At 41.3% G+C, this 24,376-nt stretch overlaps 1 protein-coding gene, 1 long non-coding RNA gene and 1 other non-coding gene across 3 annotated transcripts in view; 2 read left to right on the forward strand and 1 right to left on the reverse strand.

Moving 5' to 3' along the window:
* The first annotated feature begins 814 nt into the window (after positions 1-814).
* LOC122742488 lies at positions 815-9,333 on the forward strand. Its single transcript, XR_006354921.1, has 3 exons — positions 815-1,432; positions 5,088-5,207; positions 8,230-9,333. It is a non-coding gene; the product is annotated as an uncharacterized LOC122742488 (long non-coding RNA).
* LOC122745090 lies at positions 5,338-5,469 on the forward strand. Its single transcript, XR_006355380.1, has one exon.
* Positions 9,334-11,311: 1,978 nt separating the features above from the next.
* The window catches only part of FSD2 (fibronectin type III and SPRY domain containing 2), a 74,951-nt gene continuing 61,886 nt past the window's right edge, over positions 11,312-24,376 (reverse strand). The window contains exons 12-13 of the mRNA XM_043980144.1: positions 15,338-15,514; positions 11,312-12,463 (exon numbers count right to left, since the gene is read on the reverse strand). Coding sequence (XP_043836079.1) covers positions 12,211-12,463; positions 15,338-15,514 — 430 coding nt within the window. The 3' untranslated portion in view covers positions 11,312-12,210. The remainder of the gene's footprint in view (positions 12,464-15,337; positions 15,515-24,376) is intronic.

The following is a 24,376-nucleotide window of genomic DNA, read 5'->3' on the forward strand; positions in this document are numbered from 1 at the left end:
AAGCTGATTGTGAAATGAACTGAACAGTGTGAGCATTTACAACTTGGAAATTGGCAAATGCTACAAATCAGTGCCTGGGTTTTTCTTTTGTTGATTGTCTAGACTTTAAGAAATCAATGTGGGGCAGCCAGGTGGTGCAGTGGATAAAGCACCAGCCCTAGATTCAGGAGGACCTGAGTTCAAATCCAACCTCAGACACTTGACCCTTACTAGCTGTGTGACCCTGGGCAAGTCACTTAACCCTCATTGCCCCGCAGGAAAAAAAAAAGAAAAGAAAAAAGGGAAAAAAAAATAATGGAGAAGATGTTAATAATACAGATTAAATGTAAAACTGCAAAGGGAACATTTTCCCCCCAGAGAGGGCTGGTTGTTAAACATTCACCAGCGCACGAATGCTCCCACTTGAAAATCTAAGCTCCCAGAATACCATCTTGGGTCCCCCACCAAATGGGCTGGTAGTGGATGAAGCACCACCCACACTAGAGGCCCTTTCCCAGCTTCTGGGAGCTGCTTGGGACATCAGAATTTGAACTCAGGGCTTCCCATCATATTTAGACTGCAGTTGGCCGGGGTGGGCTGCTTCCCCTTCTCCTCACACCTTCTCCCACCCCCAACCAGCTGACACTCGGCTGCTGAGGCAGGGCGGGGCTGTAAGGATCCCTACTGAAGAAGCAAAGCTCCGCCCTGAACCTTCCCCCAACTCAAAGACACACCCTCTAGAGGCCGCCTCTAAGAACGTCTGACGTCGTCGCGCTCGCCGTAGCCTGGTGTCGTGCGCGGCGAGGGACGGGACTTCCTCTCCGGGGCTAGAGCCGCTTCCGCCGGAAATGTTTTCCCCAGTCTGTGGCTGCGCGCGGTCTCTTGTGGTCTCTTCGTTCTCGGGGCGCCTTCCGTTTGTTCTTTGTTGGCTCTTGTAGGGAGAGCCAGGCAGGCGGTGAACGCGAGCGGGGTTGGAGGGAGAGGAGGAGGTCAGGGGCTGGAAGCTGGGGTCGAGCGGGGGTGGCCTGGCCTCTGTCTCGGTGTTTGCTGGGAGGGAGGGAGACAGTCGGGCGCCCTCCCAGGGACACTGCGCCATTCCCTTGTGGCTCGTGGCGACCCTATACCCCATACACCTATGATGGGCCCATCCGCTCTTCTAGAATCAGAGCTCCAACCCAGCCTTATTCTACCGGTGGAAAAACAGGCCCAGCAGACATTGACTTGACCAAGGTCATGGAGGGAGTAAATAGCAGAACTGGGATTTGAACCCATGTTCTCCCACTCAAAATCCGGTGGTAACACCGTACGGCATAGACGGAGATCTACTGTTGGCTAGGCACTCTGCTAAATGCTGGGGATACAAAAGCCAGAACTGCCTGCCCTCATGGAGCTCACGTTCTAATAACACGTAATGAGCTGTGTGCATACAACATACAGACCGAGTGGATGGAAGGTAATGTTAGAGGGAAGGACCTGGGGCTACGGTTGGGCACTGAGACCCGGAAAGGCTTGCAGAAAATGCGGTTTGAGCTAAGTCTTGAAGGAAGCCTTGTTGAGGGGACAGTATACTAGTCTTTGGGACATCCAATGCAAAGACTTGGCGTCTGGAGAGATTGAGGTTTGCAAAACTGACTAAGTGCGGGAGAAGAGAGTGAGATGTAAGGAGACCGGAAGAGAGGAAGGAGCCAAGTTGTAAAGAGTTTTAAATGCCCAACAGTGCACTTTCCTTCCTTCCTTCCTTCCTTCCTTCCTTCCTTCCTCCCTCGCTCTCTCACTCGCTCGCGCTCTCTCTCTCTCTCTCTCTCTCTCTCTCTCTCTCTCTCTCTCTCTCTCTCTCTCTCTCTCTCTCTCTCTGTCTTGCTGGGCAATGAGGGTTAAGTAACTTGGCCAGGGTCACACAGCTAGTAAGTGTCAAGTGTTTGAGACCAGATTTGAACTCAGGTCCTCCTGAATCCAGGGCCGGTGCTTTATCCACTGCACCACCTAGCTGCCCCCACTTTTATATTTTTTAACCTGGTACGTAACAGTCCCAGGAGTTTGAGTAGTGGGGCAGCCTACTTTCCTATGCTTTAGGACAATCACTTTGTCGGGTTAGCTTAGCATAGATTGGAGTGGGGAGAGAGACTTAAGTCAGGAAGACAAATTTGAAGGCCATTGAATAGTGCCAAGTGTGAGGTGAAGAGGGCCTGTACTTTCTAAGGGGCTGTGGCTTCTTGAGTCCGGAGAGATGACTTACAAAAAAGATATGAAGGTAGAAACTACGAGCTTTGATAAGTTATGTCAGAGAGCATCTAGCCTATGTCTTCAATTTTACTTGAGACCCCAAAGTCACTGAATTAGTGCACAGAACTGGAACTAGAACCCAGGTGTGCTTTATTCCAGTCTATTGCTTCTGTGCTGCCATGGAAGGGTGATACAATTAATCCAATACTTTAACAGTCATCTTGTTCTCTTTTTCATGTTTGTACTGTACTGTTATGGGCCGCCTAAGTGTATGTATAAGCTCTGAGGATACAAAGACAAAACAGAACAAAAGGGGCTGTATGATGCTTGCATTCTACTTTGTTAGGAATGTCGTGTGTTACTTGTTTTAGCAGGGTCCTTCTTTGAGGAGAGAATTCATGCTAGTTATAGACATTTTGTCTGGCTCCATGTTAATATTGGAAAGAATACTGGATTTGGGATCAAAACCTAGGTTCCAATTCTGATTTTGCCATTGACTACTGGTACAAAATTGGAAGTCACTCCACCTGGAAGGATTCTCATTTTCCTCACCTTGTAAATGAGAAAGTAGAAAGAACCTTCTGGTTCTATAACTGACCAAGTGCCTGCTGTGTGCAAAGCACTGTACTTGGGGGGTGGTATTAGGTGTGCTTTCTTTGCGTTAGAAGTCTAATAGTCACCATTTTAGGTTAATTTGTATTAAAGGGATAAAGGGTGTAGGGCTGATATGTACAGTCCTTTTAATCTCTTCTAAAAATAAGCTCAAATTTGGAGTCATTCATGAAATACTCTAAATGGCTGTTGGCCTAGTCCTTACAGTACTTTGGAAAGCTGCAGATTCCATTCTGGAGAAATAGCTCTTGGAGTTAAAATTGAATTTAAAAGGCACATGAGAATCTCTGGCTTATTTACAAATTGTAAAACAAACTATTATCAGGTAATTCTTTACTTTTGCCAGAGACTTTAGCTTCAGCTTACTACATCTTGAGCCCTTGCTATGTTTTGGCTTAAAAATAGTATCTTCATATCTGGTAAAGGCAAGGACCTAAGGTAACTTCATTAACCAAATTTTTTTTAAAGGTTTATTTTTAACTCTTTATGAATAAGGAACTAATTAGTGCATCTAGGTAGGCAATGAAATAAGCTGTCAAATTCACAGAATTATTTAAAATATGGTTATGAATTCCAACCCAGTGGATATACAGTGTAATTTTGAATAATGCAGTCACATCAGGGAATTCATTATTTACACTAATTGGGACCTAGTATTTCAGTGCTACGTACTTTTTATCATAGTCTCAGCATTTACTAAATAACAATGAGTCTTCCCAAGTTGCACATAGTAAGGGCAGTTAATTTAATAGATAGATATTCCCTGACTCCTCTTTGGTTCTAGGCAAATCTCCTTTTTGGATTACTTTTCTTAAATGGTCCTGGAGGGGAAAAAAATTGAAAAGGTAAAAATCTAATAAATATAGCATTAAAATACAGGATTTTAGTATCTGCTACATAGGAAGAATAAGAGAAAATATTGTGGCAGAATTTTGAAGTAGTGCTTTAAGCATGCAAAGAAAATGTGTTTATTTCTTTTGTTGAAAGACTGATAGCTGTAAATGGTTAGGAGCTCCCATTTTCTTTAATAGAAAAACTCAACCTCACTGAGATGTCATTATGTCTATTTGGGATTTGAGTGAAAAGTAATTTTGAGCTAGAACAAAGCATTTTGTAGCTCTTGTCTTCTGTTCCTTGAAATACTAAATTTAAATTTTATTTCTTGGAAAAGTTTTGAGCTTCTGTTTCCTTTTGAACTCAAGAGCTGCTCAGTACATAGTCAGGCCTCTAAAGCTTCCTGCAGATTATATAAGGGAAGGAGATAACTTATTTTTATCATAATTTAGTATTTGTAAAAAAAAATAAACTAGGGTGATTCAATTTAAATAATAGAAATTACTTACATATGTCACTTCTGTGTTTCTCATACCTTTTTGGTTAGTGTGAGTTTGAAAGTTAAGCATGCCAGTTGACATGTAGCTTGTTGGACTATTCAGAAAATGGAAATCAAAATAATTTGACAATACAGTCTTATAAAAAGCATTGAAATGTACTAACCTCACATTTTCCAGTAGTCTGCCTCATGTAATGAGATTGTCAACATGGTTAATGTTTCTTTCCCCTTGTCCTTTATTAAAGTCTGAGTTTTTTTTATAAGAAAAGGAAATTTTTTTTTATAGTGGATTAGTCCTGTGACATAAGACTTTTGCCCTACAGCCTAGAGGCAAGGATTGAAGAGGTTTGGGGAATGGCTAGGACTGCCAGGTAGTCTTTCTTTGTAGGTGCTAAAAAAGACAAGTTTACAAGTGAAGCATTTTGAGGACTGGATTACATCCAGTGTGGTCATTTGGGTTCTCATTTCTTGTTTGTACTTAAAGTACATGGCTGAGAATTCCATGAGGTCTTAGGGCTGGGCTGAGGGTGGGGACATTGGCCCCTGTGAAGTTTTTTGTGTCACTAACTCTTTTTGAACATAAAACTCTTGGAGAAAGACCAATGCACCCCAGAAAAGCTACATTGTTAGGCTTTAGGAGTGTGATCAAAGGAAATTGAGATTAATGCCCAAGTTTTTGGTATAGAATTAATAAGCAAGTGAAAGTAGGTAAGAAGTACAGTTCTTTCAGAAGCTGTTAACTAGGGACATTTTTATCCTCCAGTGAGTATTGCTTCATTTGGCCAGGAGGGGGAGAAACAAGAGAGCAGCTGATAAAGTTTTAGGAAATAATTTAAATAGAACCAACAAACCAGCATAAATCTAAGAGACTTAAATTCCAGAGAGTAATAGAATTGATACAGAGTTTTTGTGTCTAGTAAATCGTTTTCATTCCTTCCAGGACTTTTCACTTAGGACTAACAGAGGAAATGCTGACTGTCTCCCGGCTTCTTCTCAGATAATGAATTCATCTGCTGATTTCATGTAGTGAATTCATTCAGCAGCTATTAATTGAAGTGAAGTGAGTATACAGAAACTTTAAAGATTCAGATCTAAGGTTGAATTTCTTAAAGTAAGAGAATTGGCCTATTCTGATCTGCATATTCTGATATTCCAAAGGAAAAAATGTTTTGATTCAGGTTTTGAATCTCCTGGAGGCCTAAGAAAGTGGAGTCATTGAAGTCAAGCTGACTCTTCTGATACTAGCCTCCTAAATGAAGAGGTAGTTGGAACAGGCCCTGTCTTCAAGATGAATTCAGGTCCTACTTCATCTACCAACAATGAATATAAAAATTACCATATTCTAACATTATAAAATGACTCCTCATAGTCAGACTATTAGAGTCATAACCACTAGAGGGATGTGGCATTGTGGATGGAGCGGAGCTGCTTTAGTAGCAGGCAGGAGGATGGGCTTTATTTTTTCCTGGAGTGGCTATTGCTATATAAATAGCAATAGCTCTGAACTTTGTTCTGAACTCTAGTCCCAGATCATCAGCTCCCTACTAGACGTTTTATCCTGGATGTTCGTCATTGCCTCAAACTCAACATGCCCAAAATGGATGTGGAAGATGAGGTAGAGTCAGTGATTCCAAAGTTAGAAACCTCAGTTAACTGAGAGACTAGTAGTACACTCAGTTGAAATAGGATAATTTAGAAGAGAGACAGTTTCAACCAATAGCTAGGAAACTAAAAAATCCAGTCTTCTATCTATTCTTTAACTTCAATAGGACCACCAGTTCTATAACTTTCTTAGGGTGGCATCCCTGTTATGACTTCGCTTTCCTCCCTTCACGTTTTTAACTGTCATTAACTAGTTCAACTTTACACTATCCTCTACTTTCATGTCCCTCGTTCTAATATACAGCCACTTTTCATGCCTTGTTATAGCTCTACCCAGTATTATTCCTACCATCCTCCACTTCCATTCCTGCCCTACTTCTGAAAGGAGCTTGCTAAAATCAGTCAACTAAGCTGTCAACAAGAAAATTGTCACTGTAACAAAGCAATATTTGTACTTTTCCCTAATTGATTCTCTTGTCCCATTCTACCCAGAGACTGTTCCAAACCTTCTCTCCTTTCAGCCCCCACAACTGAGAAACTTGCATCATACTTTCCTGAGGAAATAGAAGCCATTCATTGTAAACATTCTCTTCTTTATATCTCAAAACCCTTTGATGTCATATCTCACTATTTATTTATTCCAGTTTCTGATAAATAGGTGGCCCTTCATTTCACTGAGGCCACCTATCTCCTCTGGCTGGATCAGCTTTCCCCCATAGTCCTTTTTTCTGATCTTCAATCTTTCCTCTCGGATCTTTTCGTGCTGCCTACAATACTTCTAGGTCTCTCCTATCCTTAAAGTCTCACTAGACCTTAATATTCCCTCAAGTTGCCATCTTTCATCCCCTCCCTTTCATTTCCAAACTCCATATCTTCTCCTCTCATTTCTCAGCCCTTAGCACTCTTACTTCCAACCTTGTCACTAAATGGAAACTACTGTCTCTAGTGATCTCTTAATTGCCAAACCTGAGGACTTTTTCCTCAGTCCTCCTCTTGACCTCTCTTGCATTTGATACTTGACCACACTTGGCTCTTCTCTGGGTTTTTATGATACTACTTTCTTGGTTTTACTTGTCCATCCTCTCCTGTCCTCTGCAGGCTCATCATCCGCGTAATTGTTCTTTTATGGACCCTCATCTCCATACTGTGTTAATAGTGAGAAAAGGACAGAACCTGGAATCAAATGTATCTTTCACTTGGTGACCTCATCACCTCCCAAGGGTCTAATTATCATCATTTGCTGTGCAAATGATTCCCAGACCTCTCATCACCATCTTTAGTCTCTGAGCCTTAGTTGCACTATTGAATATCTCTAATGGGATGTGCCATAGGCATCTCAAATTGCATTATCTTTCCTCCAAATCCCTCCCCTTCATCAAATTAAATATTTGTAAAGCACTTAGCACAATGCCTGGCAAAGATTTGGCATTGAATAAATGTTCCTTTCTCTGTACCACCCCTCAAACACCCCCACACCCCCCGGCCATTTTCTGAACTTGCCTACTTTTTTCCCCAGGCCACCACTCTTGCAGTCACCCAGTTTCAGAACCTCCAAAAGCCTGTTCTTGATTTTTCATTTTCTCATACTGCATATATGCATTCAGTTGCCAAATCTTATCTTTCTACCTCTATAATATTTCATATGACCAACCCCTTCTCTCTTAACTCATGTCAACTCCCCTGGTTCAGGCTCTCATTGCCTTTCACCTAGACTATGGTAAAAGTCATCTTCTCTCTCTGGCTCTTTTAAGTCCAGTGCACTATCTATTCCACCACCTTGACCTTTTCCACATAGTGAGAAGAAAGTATTGGCAGAAGGATGTAAGGAGTGGTTCTGCTTTGCTCTGGGCCATCTAGGATCCTCACTTTCTGGGATCCTTTTTCAAGGGTATAGGCATGTGGAGGAGGAGGAGATAAAAAAAAACAAATTACCTTTTAAAGGAACCTTAAATTTAGTATTTCTTTGATTAAGCATGGTATGTTGTTAATAATGATAAATGCCTTGCTAGCCATGTTCTTCTCAAGCTTTTACTCCATGTCATGAAAACCCGTGTCTTCAAAAACTTTTTATTGGATATATTTAAGGGATTGTATATTATCAGGAAATTAGTCATGTGTAGCAATACTAATGAATTACTCTGATTCTACTAGAATTGTTATTGTGTGTTTTATATGATATGATTTTCTGATCCCACCCAGTTTTTTAAAAAATTCTTTCCTACAGTTTCATAATATAGTCAATAATGTTAGGCCTACATGAGCTCATTTCCTGGTCTGAAATATAAAGCCGACATGCTTTGGATAAATTGCCAAGAACTATGCAATAAGTTAGAAAAAAAAACAGTAATAGAACTGAAAACTTTTGATATTTCCGGTACTTTTACAGCATGCTCTTCATTAGTTATGTCTATGTAAGAAGTCTTTGTTATTCATACAGCAGCTTCTCTGTATAATTATTTGACTTTTCCTCCTCCCAACAGGCTCATGTAAAGGTGACTGGGTGTGTCCTCTTTATGAAAACCAGCTATGTGAACAACCACTGTATTGAAAGAGTGCAGGTGTTTAATGCTTGCAAAAACAGGTTTGCTTTTAGACCAGGCTTATTTTTTAATGTTTGGTAGAAAGCATATACAGAATGGTAATATGCCTTACTGATGAAGAAAAGCAAGGTAACTTGAATCATCCTACTTTTTTTTTCTTTTGAGTCTCATTACTTTAAGACAAATAAAATTTTATTTAAAATCTTAGTGCTTGGGTTTTTCTATTTTATGAAGTCAGAGAATTTTGAGCAGTGTCAAGGAATACCATACTTATATTTCCTTAACATTTTTTGTTCTTGAAGTAAACCCTACCAAATTCATTGGATAGGTTGTTAATTCATGCAGAACACAAGATTAGAAGCTATACTTCTCCAGTAGATGGGACTTTTCAAAACGTAAAACTGCTTTATTCTTTTTGTCATATTTAATGGGTGCTAAAAATGATGGGAAATCTTAAGTGACATATATTTTGAGTGTGATAAAGATGAGATTAGAGCATAGACAAGTTGAAATGCATGGCATTAATTTGGTTACTGTATGAACGTTCTGGTCTCATTAATGCAAAACAGTTTTATAACTAATATACATGCAGAGCTTACAGGTTGACTGCCAAGTTTTAAATTTACCCTTGGAAAAGGAAATGTGCTAAGCAGAAATTAAGCCAGTTAGGTTACTGACAGTTGAGCACCCAAGTGGTGGTGATTTCCAAGCAGTCATTCCCTGTTCTGGAGAGACAGGCAACATTCAGCCTTTCATGACTGAATAATTGTTTGACTGATTTATATGCTCTGTTATTAAGTATCAGCCTTCCTTGTGCCAGAAATTCCCATCTCAACTCTTGGTTCCCCATTACTGACTTGAAAAGAACTACACTCAGCCCTCACATGAGAGGACACCATCTGCAAAATGTCCCTGTCAAATCTGACTACAGGCACTCCCTTTAGGCAATACGTTGTTTCTTTGTTGTTATCGTTGAGTCTTTTTCATTCTGACTCTGTGACCCCATTGAAGGCTTTCTTGGCAGAGATACTGGAGTGGTTTTCCATTTTCTCCTCCAGCTCATTTTACAGATGAGGAAACTGAGGCAAACAGTGGCTTGCCCAGGGTCTGAGGCCAGATTTGAATTCAGGAATACAAGATTTGAACTTAGTCTTTCTCACTCCAGGCCCAGTACTTTATCCACAAAGCCACTTAGTTGCCCCATCTAGGCTTCTGTCATCTAACAGACATTGAGCAGCTACTGTGTATGACACTGTACTATAGAAGTTTATCTTGGGCCATCCCACCTGACTCTTTCCCTGAGAAGGAAAATTACTCAAAAATAGCTAATATAGTCGACTTAGAAATGTCGAGTTCAGAGAAGAGACCAGGGGCTGGAGTGGTCGGGGAACACTGTGGACAAGGTGACACCCACCTTGAGGATGCCCAGAGATTGGGGGTGGGGGGGGGGTGGAGCTGGTAGGTGAAGCCACAGTGTTACTGTGAGAAAAGGTTAGAGCCTAGAAGCAGGCCTAGGTTCATGTCTTGGCTTCATGACTTTCTGAGCTGTGTGATCCTGAGGAAGTTGCTTAACCTCACTTGGTGTCAGTTTCCTCTTCTGTAAGAAATAGGGATAATCTTACAATACTTATCTCACAAGAGTTGAAGGTTGATGTGCTTTGTAAATATGAGCCATCGGTGTGAAATAAGGCCTGGAAGTGGGAATATACAATATATGTTTATAAAGGTAATACAACACCAAGAATATAAGAACTAAGCTGAAGTGTGAAGAGACACATACAAAGCCCCTAAAGCCTTTTGAGCATAGAAGCAATATGACCAACTTTTATTAAAATCAATTTCATAGTATGATGGGTAGATTAGAAGCTATGGCAGTGCAATATTTCCCTGTGATAAAGTCCTCTGCACCAGGAGCCAAGGGAAAGAGCAGTCAAATACAAGGGTATCCTGTACACAAATAGTATAGGTTGGTTAGGAGGAGAGGCAGCTCTGCTGTATGGAAGGACTATCAGATGATTCACTCCTGGTTATTTTATTTATACACACATGTAAGCCCACTTGTATAAATTCAGTTAGGATATATAGTCTAGTTCTGAACTTTTTATCCATAGCTTAGGCAATGCACCCCAGATTAAGTTCCTCAGACTTCTAAGTACCCAGATTCCCAAGTTTTCCCTGTTTCCTCATGTCTCTTGATTCTCTGCCTATCACCCATAAGTCTTAGTTTCCCTTCTGTTTTTTCAGAAGATAGGGATACAATCACTATCCTTTGAATATTTGTTTCTGGGATAACCATGTAACTTGATACTTCTGTGTCAAAATCAAATCCTGCTTCTCCTGTGAAGCTCTTTCTACCATCCACATACACAGTGATCTCTCTTCAAATTGAATGAGAAAGGGGCAGGTAGGTGGCACAGTGGATAGAGCACTGGCCCTGAATTCAGGAGGACCTGAGTTCAAATTTGGCCTCAGACACTTAACACTTACTAGCTGTGTGACCCTAGGCAAGTCACTTAACCCCAATTGCCTCACTAAAAAAAAAAACTGAATGAGAAAGCATTTATTAATCATTATGTGTTAGAGGCACTGTGTTAAACCCTAGGAATTCAGATACCAGCCAGCAAGACAGACTGTCCTCAAGATGCTGAAAAATTATAATAGGGGAAGGCAACACAAAGGGGAGCTAGAAAGGAGGAGGGCCGGGTTGTATGAGTTTTGTTTCTTTAATATTTATTTTTTCACCAATTACATGTTAAAACAATTTTTTAACATTTTAAAAAAAGTTTTGAATTCCAAATTCCATCCCTCTTGCCCCTCCCCTGTCCCTGAGATGGTAAGCAATCTATATCTATAGGTTATACATGTGCAATCATGTAAAACATTTCCATGTTAGTCATTTTGTATAAGAAGACTCAAAAAGAATGACAAAGTAAAAAATGGCATGCTCCAGTCTGTGTTCAATTAATACCAGTTCTTTCTTTAGAGGTGGATAGTATGCTTCATCATTAGTCCTTTAGGATTGTCTTGGATCATTGTGTTGCTTAGAACAGCTAAGTCATTCACAGTTTTTCATTGAACAATATTACTGTCACCGTGCCCAACATTCTCCTGGTTCTGTTTACTTCACTGTGCATTAGTTCATTTAAGTCCAGGTGTTCCTGAAATTATCCATGTCATTTCCTACAGCACAATAATACACCATTAAAATCATACCACAGCTTGTTTAGCCATACCCCAATTCATGGGCATTCCTTTGATCCCTAACTCTTAGCCACCACAAAAAGAGCTGCTAGAACTGTCTTAACATTGTATCATCCCCCATAATACCTAGCACAGTATCTTATGCAGAACAGGCTATCCAAGTTTGATCATATTTGGAAAATTGCTGAAAGTGGGGGGCTTGAGGGAACAGGAATCAAATTGTAACATGTTCTATTGTACTCTTAATAGGCTGAGCCATCTAATTGCTGTGATTGAGGGTTCCCAAGGAGTTCCCAAATATCTCGGTTCCATGCACCTGAAATTCAGTAGAGACTTATTTCCGCCTTTCTTAAAATTCAGGTACTTTTAGTAGTATCATGCTGTCTAGTATGGTATACTGGAAGAAGTCCTGGCCTGGACAGCTGTTCTATTTATTATCAGTGTTACCTTAAACAAGTCACTACATCTAACTTTATGATTGTATGAGTAATAAATACTTTAACAAGAAATGGCTATAATGGATCCTTTTACTCCGTCTAACTGGAAAGACCTGACTAGCATGAGTGCATCCATGCTTAGAGTTTTCAGGGTTAGGGCTAGGAAGCAAAGGGGAGAAAAAGGAAACAAAAGGGGAAATTAGAGAAAGGGAGCATCAAGGATCATTTTACTAACTTCACATCCCCCCCCCCAATTGACTCTACCATTAGACACCAATCTAGTCTAGAAGAGTGTGGCAAACTTTGGCATTGAGATTCCATTACGAACTCTTAACAATCCAGGCTTTTCTAAAGAAAAACAGGGTTGCACAAAATGTTGAAGCGGACAGCTAAATGTATAAAGATGCTGTGCAATATCCACATTAAAAAAAGATAATCTATGGCTGTCATAGTCAAGCAGGATTCCAATCTTCTTTGGGGGAACTGTAATCTGGATCTCTGGAGTAACCCCGTTGTGCAGAAATTCATATTTATGCCTGAAAATTTGAAAACAAATAAAGCTTCACAAAATTCGTGGCTTTGCTATTGCACATAACATTTTATATTCCTGATTTTATTAACATTTTTATGACATTTCCTTCGTTAAATGAATACCAAAGTAATTTGATGTTTCCAAAGCCATATATCTTCCAAGCTGTGTCTTCTCTCAGCACTTGACTCAAGAGACCAATTTCAAATTTGTTTGTGCTAGGCAAATCACTCCACCCTAAGAAACTCGATGTAGTGTTTTCATGAAACTCATTTTACATTAAAATTTCTGTAGGAGACTGATAAAACATAAATTTAAAGAAATTGAATTATGGTATTTGGGTGGGAAAGTATGCTTTGTAAAAAAGGAAATTCAGGATTAGTGATAGGGTATTGTTGCCTAATAACATAATTAGGACTTTGGGAGGGTTAAAAGGTAGTGAATCTGCCCAAAGAAATAGGAAATTCTCTTTAGCACCTTTTGTTTTACAGAAAAATCTTCAGCTTTGACTCAATAGTGAATAGTGATGAGTGAATAACTTACCCTGTGTGCTCTAACCCACTGGTATCTAGTGATTACACTGAACTTCTTTGGTTTGGTTTACCTTTCAGACACTCTGCTGGTGTCACAGCAGGACAGGCTGCTTCCTTGTGCTTGTCTTTTCCTTTTCTAAACCAAGCAGTTCCAAGGAGCTAAATGACTAGGTTGTGGGAAAGATGATTACTCATAGTGGGAGTAGTGGTGGTACCGAGAAATGGACTCCTGGACCAGCCACTGCTACCTGCTCTATACCTGGCAATGTAGCAGTTATGCTAAGAAAGGCAGGATGTGGTGGGACACTAAGAAATCTCTAGTGAGAGGCATCCTGGTGAAGTAGAGAGAGGACCACATTTTTAAGTCACTGTTTAAGTGACTTACTCAAGGTCACAGAACTGATAAGTATCCAAAGCAGGATTCTGTTACTGTTTTTTTGTTTTGGATTTTTTGCAGGTCACTGAGGGTTAAGTGACTTGCCCAGGGTCACACAGCTAGTAAGTGTCAAGTGTCTGAGGCTGGATTTGAACTCAGGTCCAAGGCTAGCGTGCCACTTAGCTGCCCTAGCAGGATTCTAACCCAGGCCTTTGGACTCCCTAGTCAGTCCTCTCCCCTGTACTAGGCTGCCTCCCATATATCCTTTCTACATTTCAACCCTCCCCCACACTACCCTATCTATTTTTTTTGTCCTCCCCAGTTTTTTATTCTAATCGTTTTTACTTAACAACCATATTCCTGATGCACTGTCAGTAGAACAGGTCTATTATAGGCATCAGATTTAGTCTTTTGTGTCCTATGTTTCAACTTCAATCACTTATAAATTCAGTTATGATAGGTTATTGCTTAACCTCTCAGCCTCAGTTTCTTATGTAAAAAAATAGGGGCTTTTTAAATTTCTCTTTTTTGGTGCCACTGTCCCACCCTCTCATCTGCCAACATAAACATCCCTACTATGCCCTCTACCTCCCTTGGTGTGCAATGGAAAATTCAGAAATTGAGAGCTGTGTTGTGTAGGAAAAAATTCCTAAAACATTGCTCTGACCAGCTGAATTAACTAGATAGGAAGGATCAGTGATACTGATTTAAAAAGTTGGAAAGTAGGGAGCAGCTAGATGGCGCAGTGGATAAAGCACAGCCCCTGGATTCAGGAGGGCCTGCGTTCAAATCTGGCCTCAAACACTAGACACTTAACTAGCTGTGTGACTCGGGCAAGTCACTTAACCCTCATTCCCCCCCACCCCACCCCCCCAAAAAAAGTTGGAAAGTAGAGGTTAAGGAGTTGTTTAGAGTAATTGAGGCTGGATTTGAGTGGTCTGATGAGGAGCTCCATGCTCGGCAAAGCCCTCCTTCCTGGATTTTTACCAAGGTCACCTTTGGGCCAGAGATAAAAGCAGAAGTCTAGGAGTCTGACCTACCTTTCCCTTTCAGATTTAAATACTGCCATTATCTATTCTAAAGAGTTAAGTGTTCTGTTGTTTTCTGGAGATACTTTTTCTAATCTGGCTCTGGGCACAGTAATCCTTAGGACACCCAAATTGGATTTCCGATACAGTAAAAGATTGAGCTCTACACTTACTGAACATGTTTTATGGTAAAAAATTAAGGCTTACCCTATCTGCTTGGACAAAAGATGCAATTAGAGTTATAACGCTAATCCCTTGGGGAGCAGTGAAAAGTAACAATTTGTGGGAACGACACAGCTAGGAACAGGAGAATCATAAAGCCAGTGAGGTCCCAGGCAAGGTCAGACTGCTCACAAAGGCAATTAGATATTTTCCTGATGGGTCAAAGGAAGTTGCCCTTTTTTTATTATTTTAGAAGTGGAAGAAGGGTGCAAGAATGCCTCTTCCCTGTTGGAAATTCTGTACCATGGGGCTGTTTTGTTGAAATAGTGTGAAACACTGCAGGGGAATGTCTAAGGAAGAATTTCTGTCCCTGACTAGAAATCAAAAAGAACCACAGTGTAAACTTCCCACCTATGTTACTGAAGGGGGAGGGGAATAGGGGAGGGGATTAAATTATGCATGTTTTCAACAGTCCAAGTAGAGCATAGATGGTAAATCAGATCCATTCTAAATCAGTAAGCAATTTCCTGGGGGAAATTAGAGAGATAGATACATACATACATCTATGCATGCATGCATAGATGCATAGACTGACTGATTGATAGATTTTTTCCCCCCTGGTTCGGGCCTCAGGATACACAGCAAGAGAGGGAGCATGAAGGTCATGAAACATCCTGGAACCATGGTCTTATGTCTAAACTGTTTTGTTGACATTCATTGTTGCTAATTAGAAGTCCTTTAAAGGGCAGTTTTAATCCTAGGAAAGCGAGGTTTTACTTTACCTTGATGATATGAACATATGACTCATGCACCAGGAAGAGCTGTCTGCCCCAAGGTCCCCTTGTCTGTTCATATCTTCAGATGCCAGACCAACTTTGTAGTCCATCTGCTCATCAACCTCCACCTCCCAGTAATGCCGTCCTTTGATAGGTATCAGGCTTCCCATAACAGCAACACATCTAATTTTTGGAATGTAGACATATTTTCATTCATTCATCATTCAACAAATGTTTATAGTAGTAACAGCTTGCATTTATATTAGTCCCATAAGATTTACAAAGCACCTTTGATTGTCACATTAACCTCTAGAGGTAGGTGCTGCTAATCTTCCCCATTTTGCAGATGGTAAAGCTGAGGCTCTGAGTTGTTAAATGACTCGCCCATGGTCACACCACTAATAAATGTCCAAGGCAGGCTTTGAACCCAATCTTTCCTAACACCAGGGTCTTCTCCACTACTCCATATTGCCTCTCAACTTTTATCACATACCAGCCAAGCAAGACACTATTTTAGGTGCTGTGAGAGCTGCAAAGATTAATGAGACATGGGCCTTCCCTTCATGGACCTTACTAAAGAAGAGACAGGTTTGCAAATCAGGATAAAATACAAAGCACACTTTAAGTGTCTTAAGAGATCTTGATTTTGGCATGATTGCATGAAATGTATTTTGGGGAGAGGGGGGAGGATTCAGGAAAGGTCTTGTGGAAAGATGGCCTTTAAGCTATTGAAGGGTAGATATGACTTTGAAAGGCAGAGGTGGTAGGAAGAGGGATGAAAATCATCTGAGCAGAGATGGGATAGCAAGCAGTCTTTCCTGGGCTATGATGAAGGTTGCATGTTGAAGGGTGAAAGAGAAGGCTGGAGAAAGGCTGAAGCCAGATTACAGAGGCCATCAAATGCTATGCTAAGGATTTTGAACTTTATCTGGTAGGTACTAGAGGCCCACTGAGGGATTTGGGGGTAGAAGAGTTTCATGTAAAGCAAGATTTTTCTATTTCTAGGTAGAATACTATCTGATGGTTGTATAGCACTTTATACATATCTCATTTGATCCTCACCTTCCCAGTGTTAAGCATTACTTTTATCTCCATTTTAGATATAAGGAAACTGAGGCGCCAGTTAAGTGACTTGCCTAGGGTCACATAGTCACAGTATTCAAACCTAGGTCTCCCTGAGATTCTAACACATTATCCACTCTGCCTCACTGCTTCACTATAGCACCGTGTTGCCATCTGTATGGCAAGAAGTAGTGGTGTTACTCCACAGGCAGATTTGTGGGTATCCATGCTGCTTTGCTGGCGCACTTTCACAGACCCTATTACCATTTAGTTCATCTTTCTTAGCGTAATTCTTTCAGAACAATTTGATGACTTCTTTAGTTCTTCTGAAGATGAGAAAAGTTAGATTATTCTGATGGTAATCAAGTAGAAGAAAGAGAGATGAAACACACCAAAGGAGGTGATTGTTTATTTAAAAATCAGATTTTTAGAGTTATAAAAATAAAAACTTGGCTAAAGTTAAAATTGTCAGTCACAAGTGGAAAAAGAATGAGTTGACAGCTCACAAAATGAAGTAGGAGAAAGGCAACCACATACATTGAAGCTTGAAGACAAAATATAATTTTCCAGAGCATAAAGTGCAAAGCCAGTGTGGAGGATTGTTAAGCTAATTGCTATAATGGCAATAGCTATAATGGGGGGTAATTCACTCCACCTAGAATCGGTGGCAGGGACGAATAAGAACCAGTGTCTCAGTGGAGAGCCCAGCAGTGTGGAGGGGAGGAAACGGAACACAGAGTACCTATCTCACAGCTGTGCAGGCAGACCTCATTATCAGGGTTGCAATTTTTCAAGGCAATCATAGGGAAAAGCCATGGGATAGCAAGTGAAATGGGTAGGAGTGTCAGGAAGGAACATTTAGTAATAAGGAAAGACTCAAAAGTCATTGGTGGTGTTTGGCAGCATAGGGCATCTGGGCAGTCTGATACCAATGCAAGCCTTCAGAAATGACCTTAGGTTCTTTGAATATACAAAGTATTAGATGCCTCTCTTGTCCTATAAAGACAGGGCACTTTGCAGAAGAAGGCCTTCACTGGAAACTAAACATCCATCAGAGCAAACCATCACCAGGATTGCTGCTGCACCGGCTCTCCAAAAAGCCTCCTACACTATCCAAGATCTAATTGAGAAGCTGTCAAGGTTCCTAATTCAGCTGGAGTCATGGAGCCTATCCACCCACTCTCAGAAATCTCACTTTCTGATGGCCCAGGCCAAACTTTGTAAGACAAAGATCTCCACTGCCTTAAAAAATATATGCCTGGGGCAGCTAGGTGGTGCAGTGGATAGAGCACCAGCCCTGGAGTCAGGAGGACCTGAGTTCAAATCTGACCTCAGACACTTGACACTTACTAGCTGTGTGACCCTGGGCGAGTCACTTAACCCCAATTGCCTCACTAAAAAAACAAAACAACAAAAAACATATGCCTCTGACACCTTGGCAAGTTCATTCCCTTCACAGTCCTCGGGACATTTCTCAAGAGGTGACCACTTCTAGTTAGGAGGATAGTTGAACAGAGTTCCCAAGGGCCTGAGAAAACCTTCATCCTTTCCACTTACCTCAAAACAGCTCGCTTATTGACTTGCCTATGTTTGTCTATGATACCATTCATTCTCCCATTCCCCCAGTCATTCCTCCCTCTCAGTTATCTCTTACCACCTTCTGCTCCCTTCTACATACATTCAATCAATTACAAGGTTCTTTTGATTCTTCCTTGCCTTCCTTGCTTGTCTCTTGCTACTCACATCTAGATCATTGCGATGGTCTCTTAACTTTTTTCTGCTGACAAGCATTTGTTATCTCTTCTCCATTAGATTGTAAATTCCTTGAGGGCAGGGACTGCCTTTTGCCTCATTTTGTAGTCCCATCACTTACTATGGTGTCAGGCACTTAATAAATGACTGCTCTCCCTCCTCCCCAAATTTAAAAAAGAAAAACAAAACCCTTCTAACAGTTTTGCACAGTGAAGTGAAAAGAAAAAATTCCTTCACTGTTTGTGTCCAAAAATATATATCTCCTGTATTTTGAGCCCATTACCTCTTGGTCAGGAGGTGAATGGCATGCTTCCTTATCAGTCCTCTGGAATCGTGGCTGGGTACTGCATTGGTCAGAGTTCTTAGGTCTTTCCAAGTCACTTATCTTTCCAGGGTTAGTTATTATGTAACTTGTTCTCATTTCACTGTGCGTAATTTCATACATATCTTCTCAAGTTTCTCCAAACTGTCCCTCTTATCATTTCTCAAGGCACAGTAATATCCCACTATATTCACTAGTCTCCATGACTCATCTGTCCCCCTTTCAATCCATCCTGAACATTGCTGTCAGTTTAATCTTTATAAAATCCCACTCAGGGGGTAGGTGGAGGAGTATATCTGGAAATTACTTTGAACACCAATAAAACTTTAAAACAAAATACCACTCATCTCAGTCATCCGCTCAAAAATATTCATTGTTTCCCCTTTGCCTACAGCATCACGTGTAAGCTTGATATCCTGGCATTGAAGACCATCTCTAAGCTGGTCCCTTCTTACCCTTCCAAATGATCTACTACTTCTCAATATGAAACTTTCATCTTTAGCCAGTGTCTCAAAAAGATGATGCATATTTTTCTCACTACCATTGCTCACTTCCCTGTCCCTCCCCCTCCCCACCTCAAGTATTCTCTATATATTCAAATCCTAGTCATCCTTCAAGGCCCAGTTTAAGAGGTACCTAGAGGCAGCTATGTGGTGCAGTGATACTGGCCCTGAAGTCAGGAAAATCTCAGTTCAAATCCTGCCTCAGCTGCTTAGAACTAACTTTGTGACCTTGGTCAAGTCACTTATTTACCTCCATTTCCACAACTGTAAAACGAGGATAATAATAGCGCCCACTCCCCAGAGATGCTGGAGGAACAAATGAGATAGTATTTATAAAGCACTCAGCACAGCACTAGAGAAGTGATTACTTTATTCAAGTAACATCCTCACCACCTCAGCCTACAATGATTTCCCTCCTCTGAATTCATATAGTATCATTTGTCATTTGGTACTTTGTTATCATTGTGTATTGTTAACTTTTCATATGTGATCTTCCTATCCCAGCTGCTTGAAGGCAGGCTTCATACCTACTGCTTCTTTACATGTGGAATAGCACCTAACATTGGGGCAGCTAGGTGGTACAGTGGATGGACCCCTGGCCCTGGAGTCAAGAGGACCTGAGTTCAAATATCACCTCAGACACTTAACTTGCTGTGTGACCCTGGGCAAATCACTTAACCCCAATTGCCTTAAATATCTCCAGTCGTCCTGATATATAACTTGCCACTGGACCCAGATGGCTCTGGAGAAGAGCACAGCCCTCCCTCACTTAAATCTAATTCACTGCAAGTCATGACATCACCTTGATGTCATGGTTCTCTTGGGGAACAAAGGACAAACAACAGCATTCAACATAGTGCCTTCCACCAAGGAAGTGCTCCATTGAGATGCTAATTGGTTGGTTACTGACTCAGTCCAGGGAACTGAGGCTGGATTTCTTTCATCGTTCCTTCCTCCATCTAAGCTCCCAAAGTGACTTATGGCAGCCTGACCTCAACACTAAAAATTGAGGACAAACTTGAGATTCTACAGGGCCCCAAAGAGGGTATCTATAGGCTTAAAGACAAGAATTAAAGAATCCCAGAGATTTGCAGAGAGCTGAGAGACAATATTTTCTGGTTGAGACTCTCCTCTGTGAGAACATAATGGGGTTTTGGGACTCCCAGAGGCCCCCACTTGAGGGCCTAACCCAGAGAGCCTTGCTTGACCTTTCTTAAGGCCAGCTCAGGGACAGGAGAATTTCAAAGGAAAAGTAGAATGACCTTGCTGACTACCTACAGGAAGTTACCTCACTAAAAACCACACCTACCTGAAAGGTTTTCCCCTCAGGGTCTGCCCTCTGAACCCTGACTGCCCATGGACCACCCTCATGTCCAATGAACCAAAAGATTTGAATGATGCTAGCTAATTAGCTTTGAGGAATGTGTAAGGGTGGGCTGTCCTCCAGTCTGAAGGAAGCTTACAGAGTCATGCTCTCTCTTGGCCCTGGAACTTGGAGGGAGCAGACACAGCCCACTATGGCTCCCCATTACCTCTCCTTAACTTTCTGAGCCATGTACTGTCTTTACTAATATTTAATATGCTTTAATAAATGCTTAATGCCCCAAACTGGTGCAGTAGCCTCTAATTTCTAAATAACAAATACATGATAAACCCCAGCTACATTCCCTAAAACTTGGGACAATTATAGAGTAATCCCATATAATCTTACTTGCCACACCTCTAAGAATCTTCTCATCCCGGTCCACAGTCCCCATGGAAGGGAAATTAGAGGACAGTTAAAAGACCAACATTGGGGGGATCAGGAAGCTTAAGTTAAGCATTAAAAACTCTTTACAGGGGGCAGCTAGGTGGCACAGTGGATAAACCACCAGCCCTGGATTCAGGAGGACCTAAATTCAAATTAGGCCTCAGATACTTGACACTTACTAGCTGTGCGACCCTGGGCAAGTCACTCAGCCCTCATTGCCACGACAAAAAAAAAAAAAAAAGCTCTTTACAGACTGGTTTTATTCAGTTCACATTTCCATACTGATTACCCCCTTTCATGCACTCTGACCTCTGTCCATCCCTGACATCTGGAATGTACTCCATACCTTCATTTCTCACAATTCTTGGCTTTTCTCGAAGCTTAACCCAGGGGCCACCTCCTACAGAAGTCTTTCCTGATCCTTTCCCTTTCTTTTTGCCCAATTATCCCAAATTTATTTATACACTTAAATGGTGTGCATAGTGTGGCATGATGGATAGAGAGCTGGTCTCAGAGTGAGGAAGACCCAGGCTTAAATCTTGCTTCTGACACATCCTGGCTGCGTGACCTTGGGTTTATTTCTCAGTAAATTAGGTAACACTAAGAACTTGCAGAGAAGTTGTCAACTTGCACGGTAGAGGGAGGTTCCTCACTTGATAATTCAATTCAGAAAGTGCTCATTAAATGCTTACTATGAACAAGTCACTTGTTGGCCTTAGCCAGGTGACTGGGAATATGGTGGTGCCCTCAACACTAACAAGAAAGTTTGGAATAAGGAGGGGGGGAGGGGAGATGATGTTACTTCTATTTTAGACATACTGAGTTTGAAATGCCTATGGGACATCCCCTTCAAAATTTCCCGTAAGCAGCTGGAGACTTATGATGAGAACCTGGAAGGTCTCTATACCAATGATATCATAGAACTCTGCCCTCTAAGAGAGTGTAAACTCTCTGAAGACAAGGGCTGGTCTTCATTACATCCCGGTATTTCCATTGGGGACTTCAGTACCTTGTTCATAGTAAGCATTAAGTGCTTTTTTGAATTGAATTATCAACATCAGTCAATAAGCATTCATTGCTATGGGTCAGTCACTGTGCTGAGTTCTGGGGAGATTTACAAAAAAAAACAAAACCAGTCTATATCCTCGAAGGACCTTACACTATAATGGGGAAGATGATGTATGCATGTCCATAGAAGATACATCCAGAGTGGACAGAAGGTAGCTTTAGAGAAGAAGGCACTGGCATCTAGGGGAAGAGGTCATACTTCAACTGTATCTTTTTTTTTTTTATTTATTTTTTTAGTGAGGCAACTGGGGTTAAGTGACTTGCCCAGGGTCACACAGCTAGTAAGTGTTAAGTGTCTGAGGCTAGATTTGAACTCAGGTACTCCTGACTCCAGAGCCAGTGCTCTATCCACTGCGCCACCTAGCTGCCCCACTTCAACTGTGTCTTAAAGAAGTCAGAGATTGGGAGAGACAGCATTCCAGGCATGAGGGATGACAGCCAGTACAAAAACAAAGGGACAGGAGCTGGAGTGTCGTCTTGTGTGAAGAACAGCTGGCAGGCCAATATGTCTGCCTCACAGAGTGCCAAGAGGAGAGGGATAGGTTAGAGCTCTCAATGGACTTGATAGCACATCTTTGTCAATTTAAGAAAACTCATGTGTGAAGTAGAAGCTCATGACCAAGGTTCTCCTGAAGCAGTTGGTGGCTCTGTGGAGAGAGCACTGGGCCTGAAGTCAGAAAGACTTGAGTTCAAATCCAGCCTCAGCCACTTCCTAGTTGTGTAACCCTGGGCAAGTCACTTAAGCTCTGATTGCCTAATAAAAAGATCCACTGGATCTGCTGGAGAAGGAAACCACTCTAGTATCTTTGCCAAGAAAATCCCATGGACAGCTATGGTCCATGGGGCCATGAAGAGCGGGATAGAGCTCAATAGCAACAATAACTACAACGTTTCCCTTCAATATAGGAAATCTCTGGACTGAAAGTCAGGAAATCCTGGTTTTGAATCCCTTCTTAGATACTTTAGACAAACCATACAACCTTTCTGAGCCTCAGTTTCCTCATATGTAAGATTGAGATTCCAGGAATCCTTCACTCCCTTTAAGACTCAGCTTAAGTACCAGCTTCTACATAGAACCTTTCCTGACCCCCCTCCTCCATCTCCAACTGCTAGTGTCTTCTGTCCTAAATTACTTTAAATTTAGCCACCTTGATTTTAGTCTGTATTTATTCTGCATATACATGTTGTCTCCCCGATAGGATGTAGGTTCCTTGAGATCCCAGGCTGTGTCATGCTTTGCTGTCGTATCCCCAGTGCTTAGCACCGTGCATGGCACATAAAAGATCCTTAAACAGATGCTGGTTGGTTGATTATAAAAAGATAATAATAACAGCACCAATCTTAGAGGGTTATTTATGGTGAGGACCAAATGAAATGATGTACACTTCAAAACACTATATAAATATGAGCTGTTATTATTGTAGAAGCTTAACTATTAGCGCCATTTTGATCTGGGGCTTGGAGCTGAATGGCTTAAGGCCTGAATGAATGCTTGATTAAAGTTACATTAAACAAAAAAATAACGTGCAATGGTTGACTTTGATGTAGTAAAGCAGGTATTTGGGCTCTTGTGTGTATTTTCAGCCTGAGAGCCCACCTGATTTGAAAGAAAAGTTCATCTAGATCTCAGCTCTTCAAAACAGATCCTTCTCACTTAGTACCTGCAGAGACAGCTCAGAAACCTCTAAAAGGACCATTAGGAAGCCTGAACTCCCATTAGTCCCTTCCCTGATGGTTTTAATGGAATGAGTCACATTTGGGTACCATCTCCTTTCTTCTCAAAATGTTTTCTGGGACATTTCATCAGACCTGGGTTGTTTGTGCCCATAAAGGTACAGAAAAGGTTCACTGTCCCCTGATTCACCCATCATTAAGGAACATCTCATTGGGTTATGAAAAACCTTTCCCCCAAGGTGCCCCACTCGCTTCACAGGCATTATCTAATTAGGCCTCTGAATGCCTCCATAAGCCTGAGGTTATTTCCCTTAGTACACAGATGAAGAAGAGAGTGATGACCACTTAAGAGTTTCCCATCGGGAGAGACTGATGACAATTGAGAATGATTGAGTGATTTGTTTGTAGTGATGGCACAGTCTTGTAACTCCAAGCTTTATGTTTTATCCACTGTAAGTGTGTGGGGTCATGATTATCTCTGGCTCCTCTGTAGCCATCTGTACCCACAAAAGGGGTCACACAGTGCTGTTGTACCCATCCCTCAGTCAGCAGGCATTATTAATCACCCACTATGTCCCAGGCATGCTGCTCATGAGAAGTCAAAAGTGAAGCAGTTCCTGCCCTATGGAAAACTTCTATGCACTGATACAAAATGAAGCAAGCAGAACCAGAAAGCCACAATACCCAATCATCACAAACAATGCAAATAGAAAGAATTACCACCACAAAACAATCAAAAGTGCAATTTCCTAAAGGAAAATGAGAAAGGACCTTCTCCTGTATCTTCTTTAGGCCAAGCTTGTTCATTAAAAGTTTAGAAGAGGGATCACACTTATTCTCCTTGACCCCAGAGGGTAGAATTAGTAGTAAGGAATGAGTGGAAATTCCAGAGGCAGATTTTATCTTCACTACTT

Source organism: Dromiciops gliroides, chromosome 2, assembly GCF_019393635.1.
Source record: "Dromiciops gliroides isolate mDroGli1 chromosome 2, mDroGli1.pri, whole genome shotgun sequence".
Lineage (NCBI taxonomy): Eukaryota > Metazoa > Chordata > Mammalia > Microbiotheria > Microbiotheriidae > Dromiciops > Dromiciops gliroides.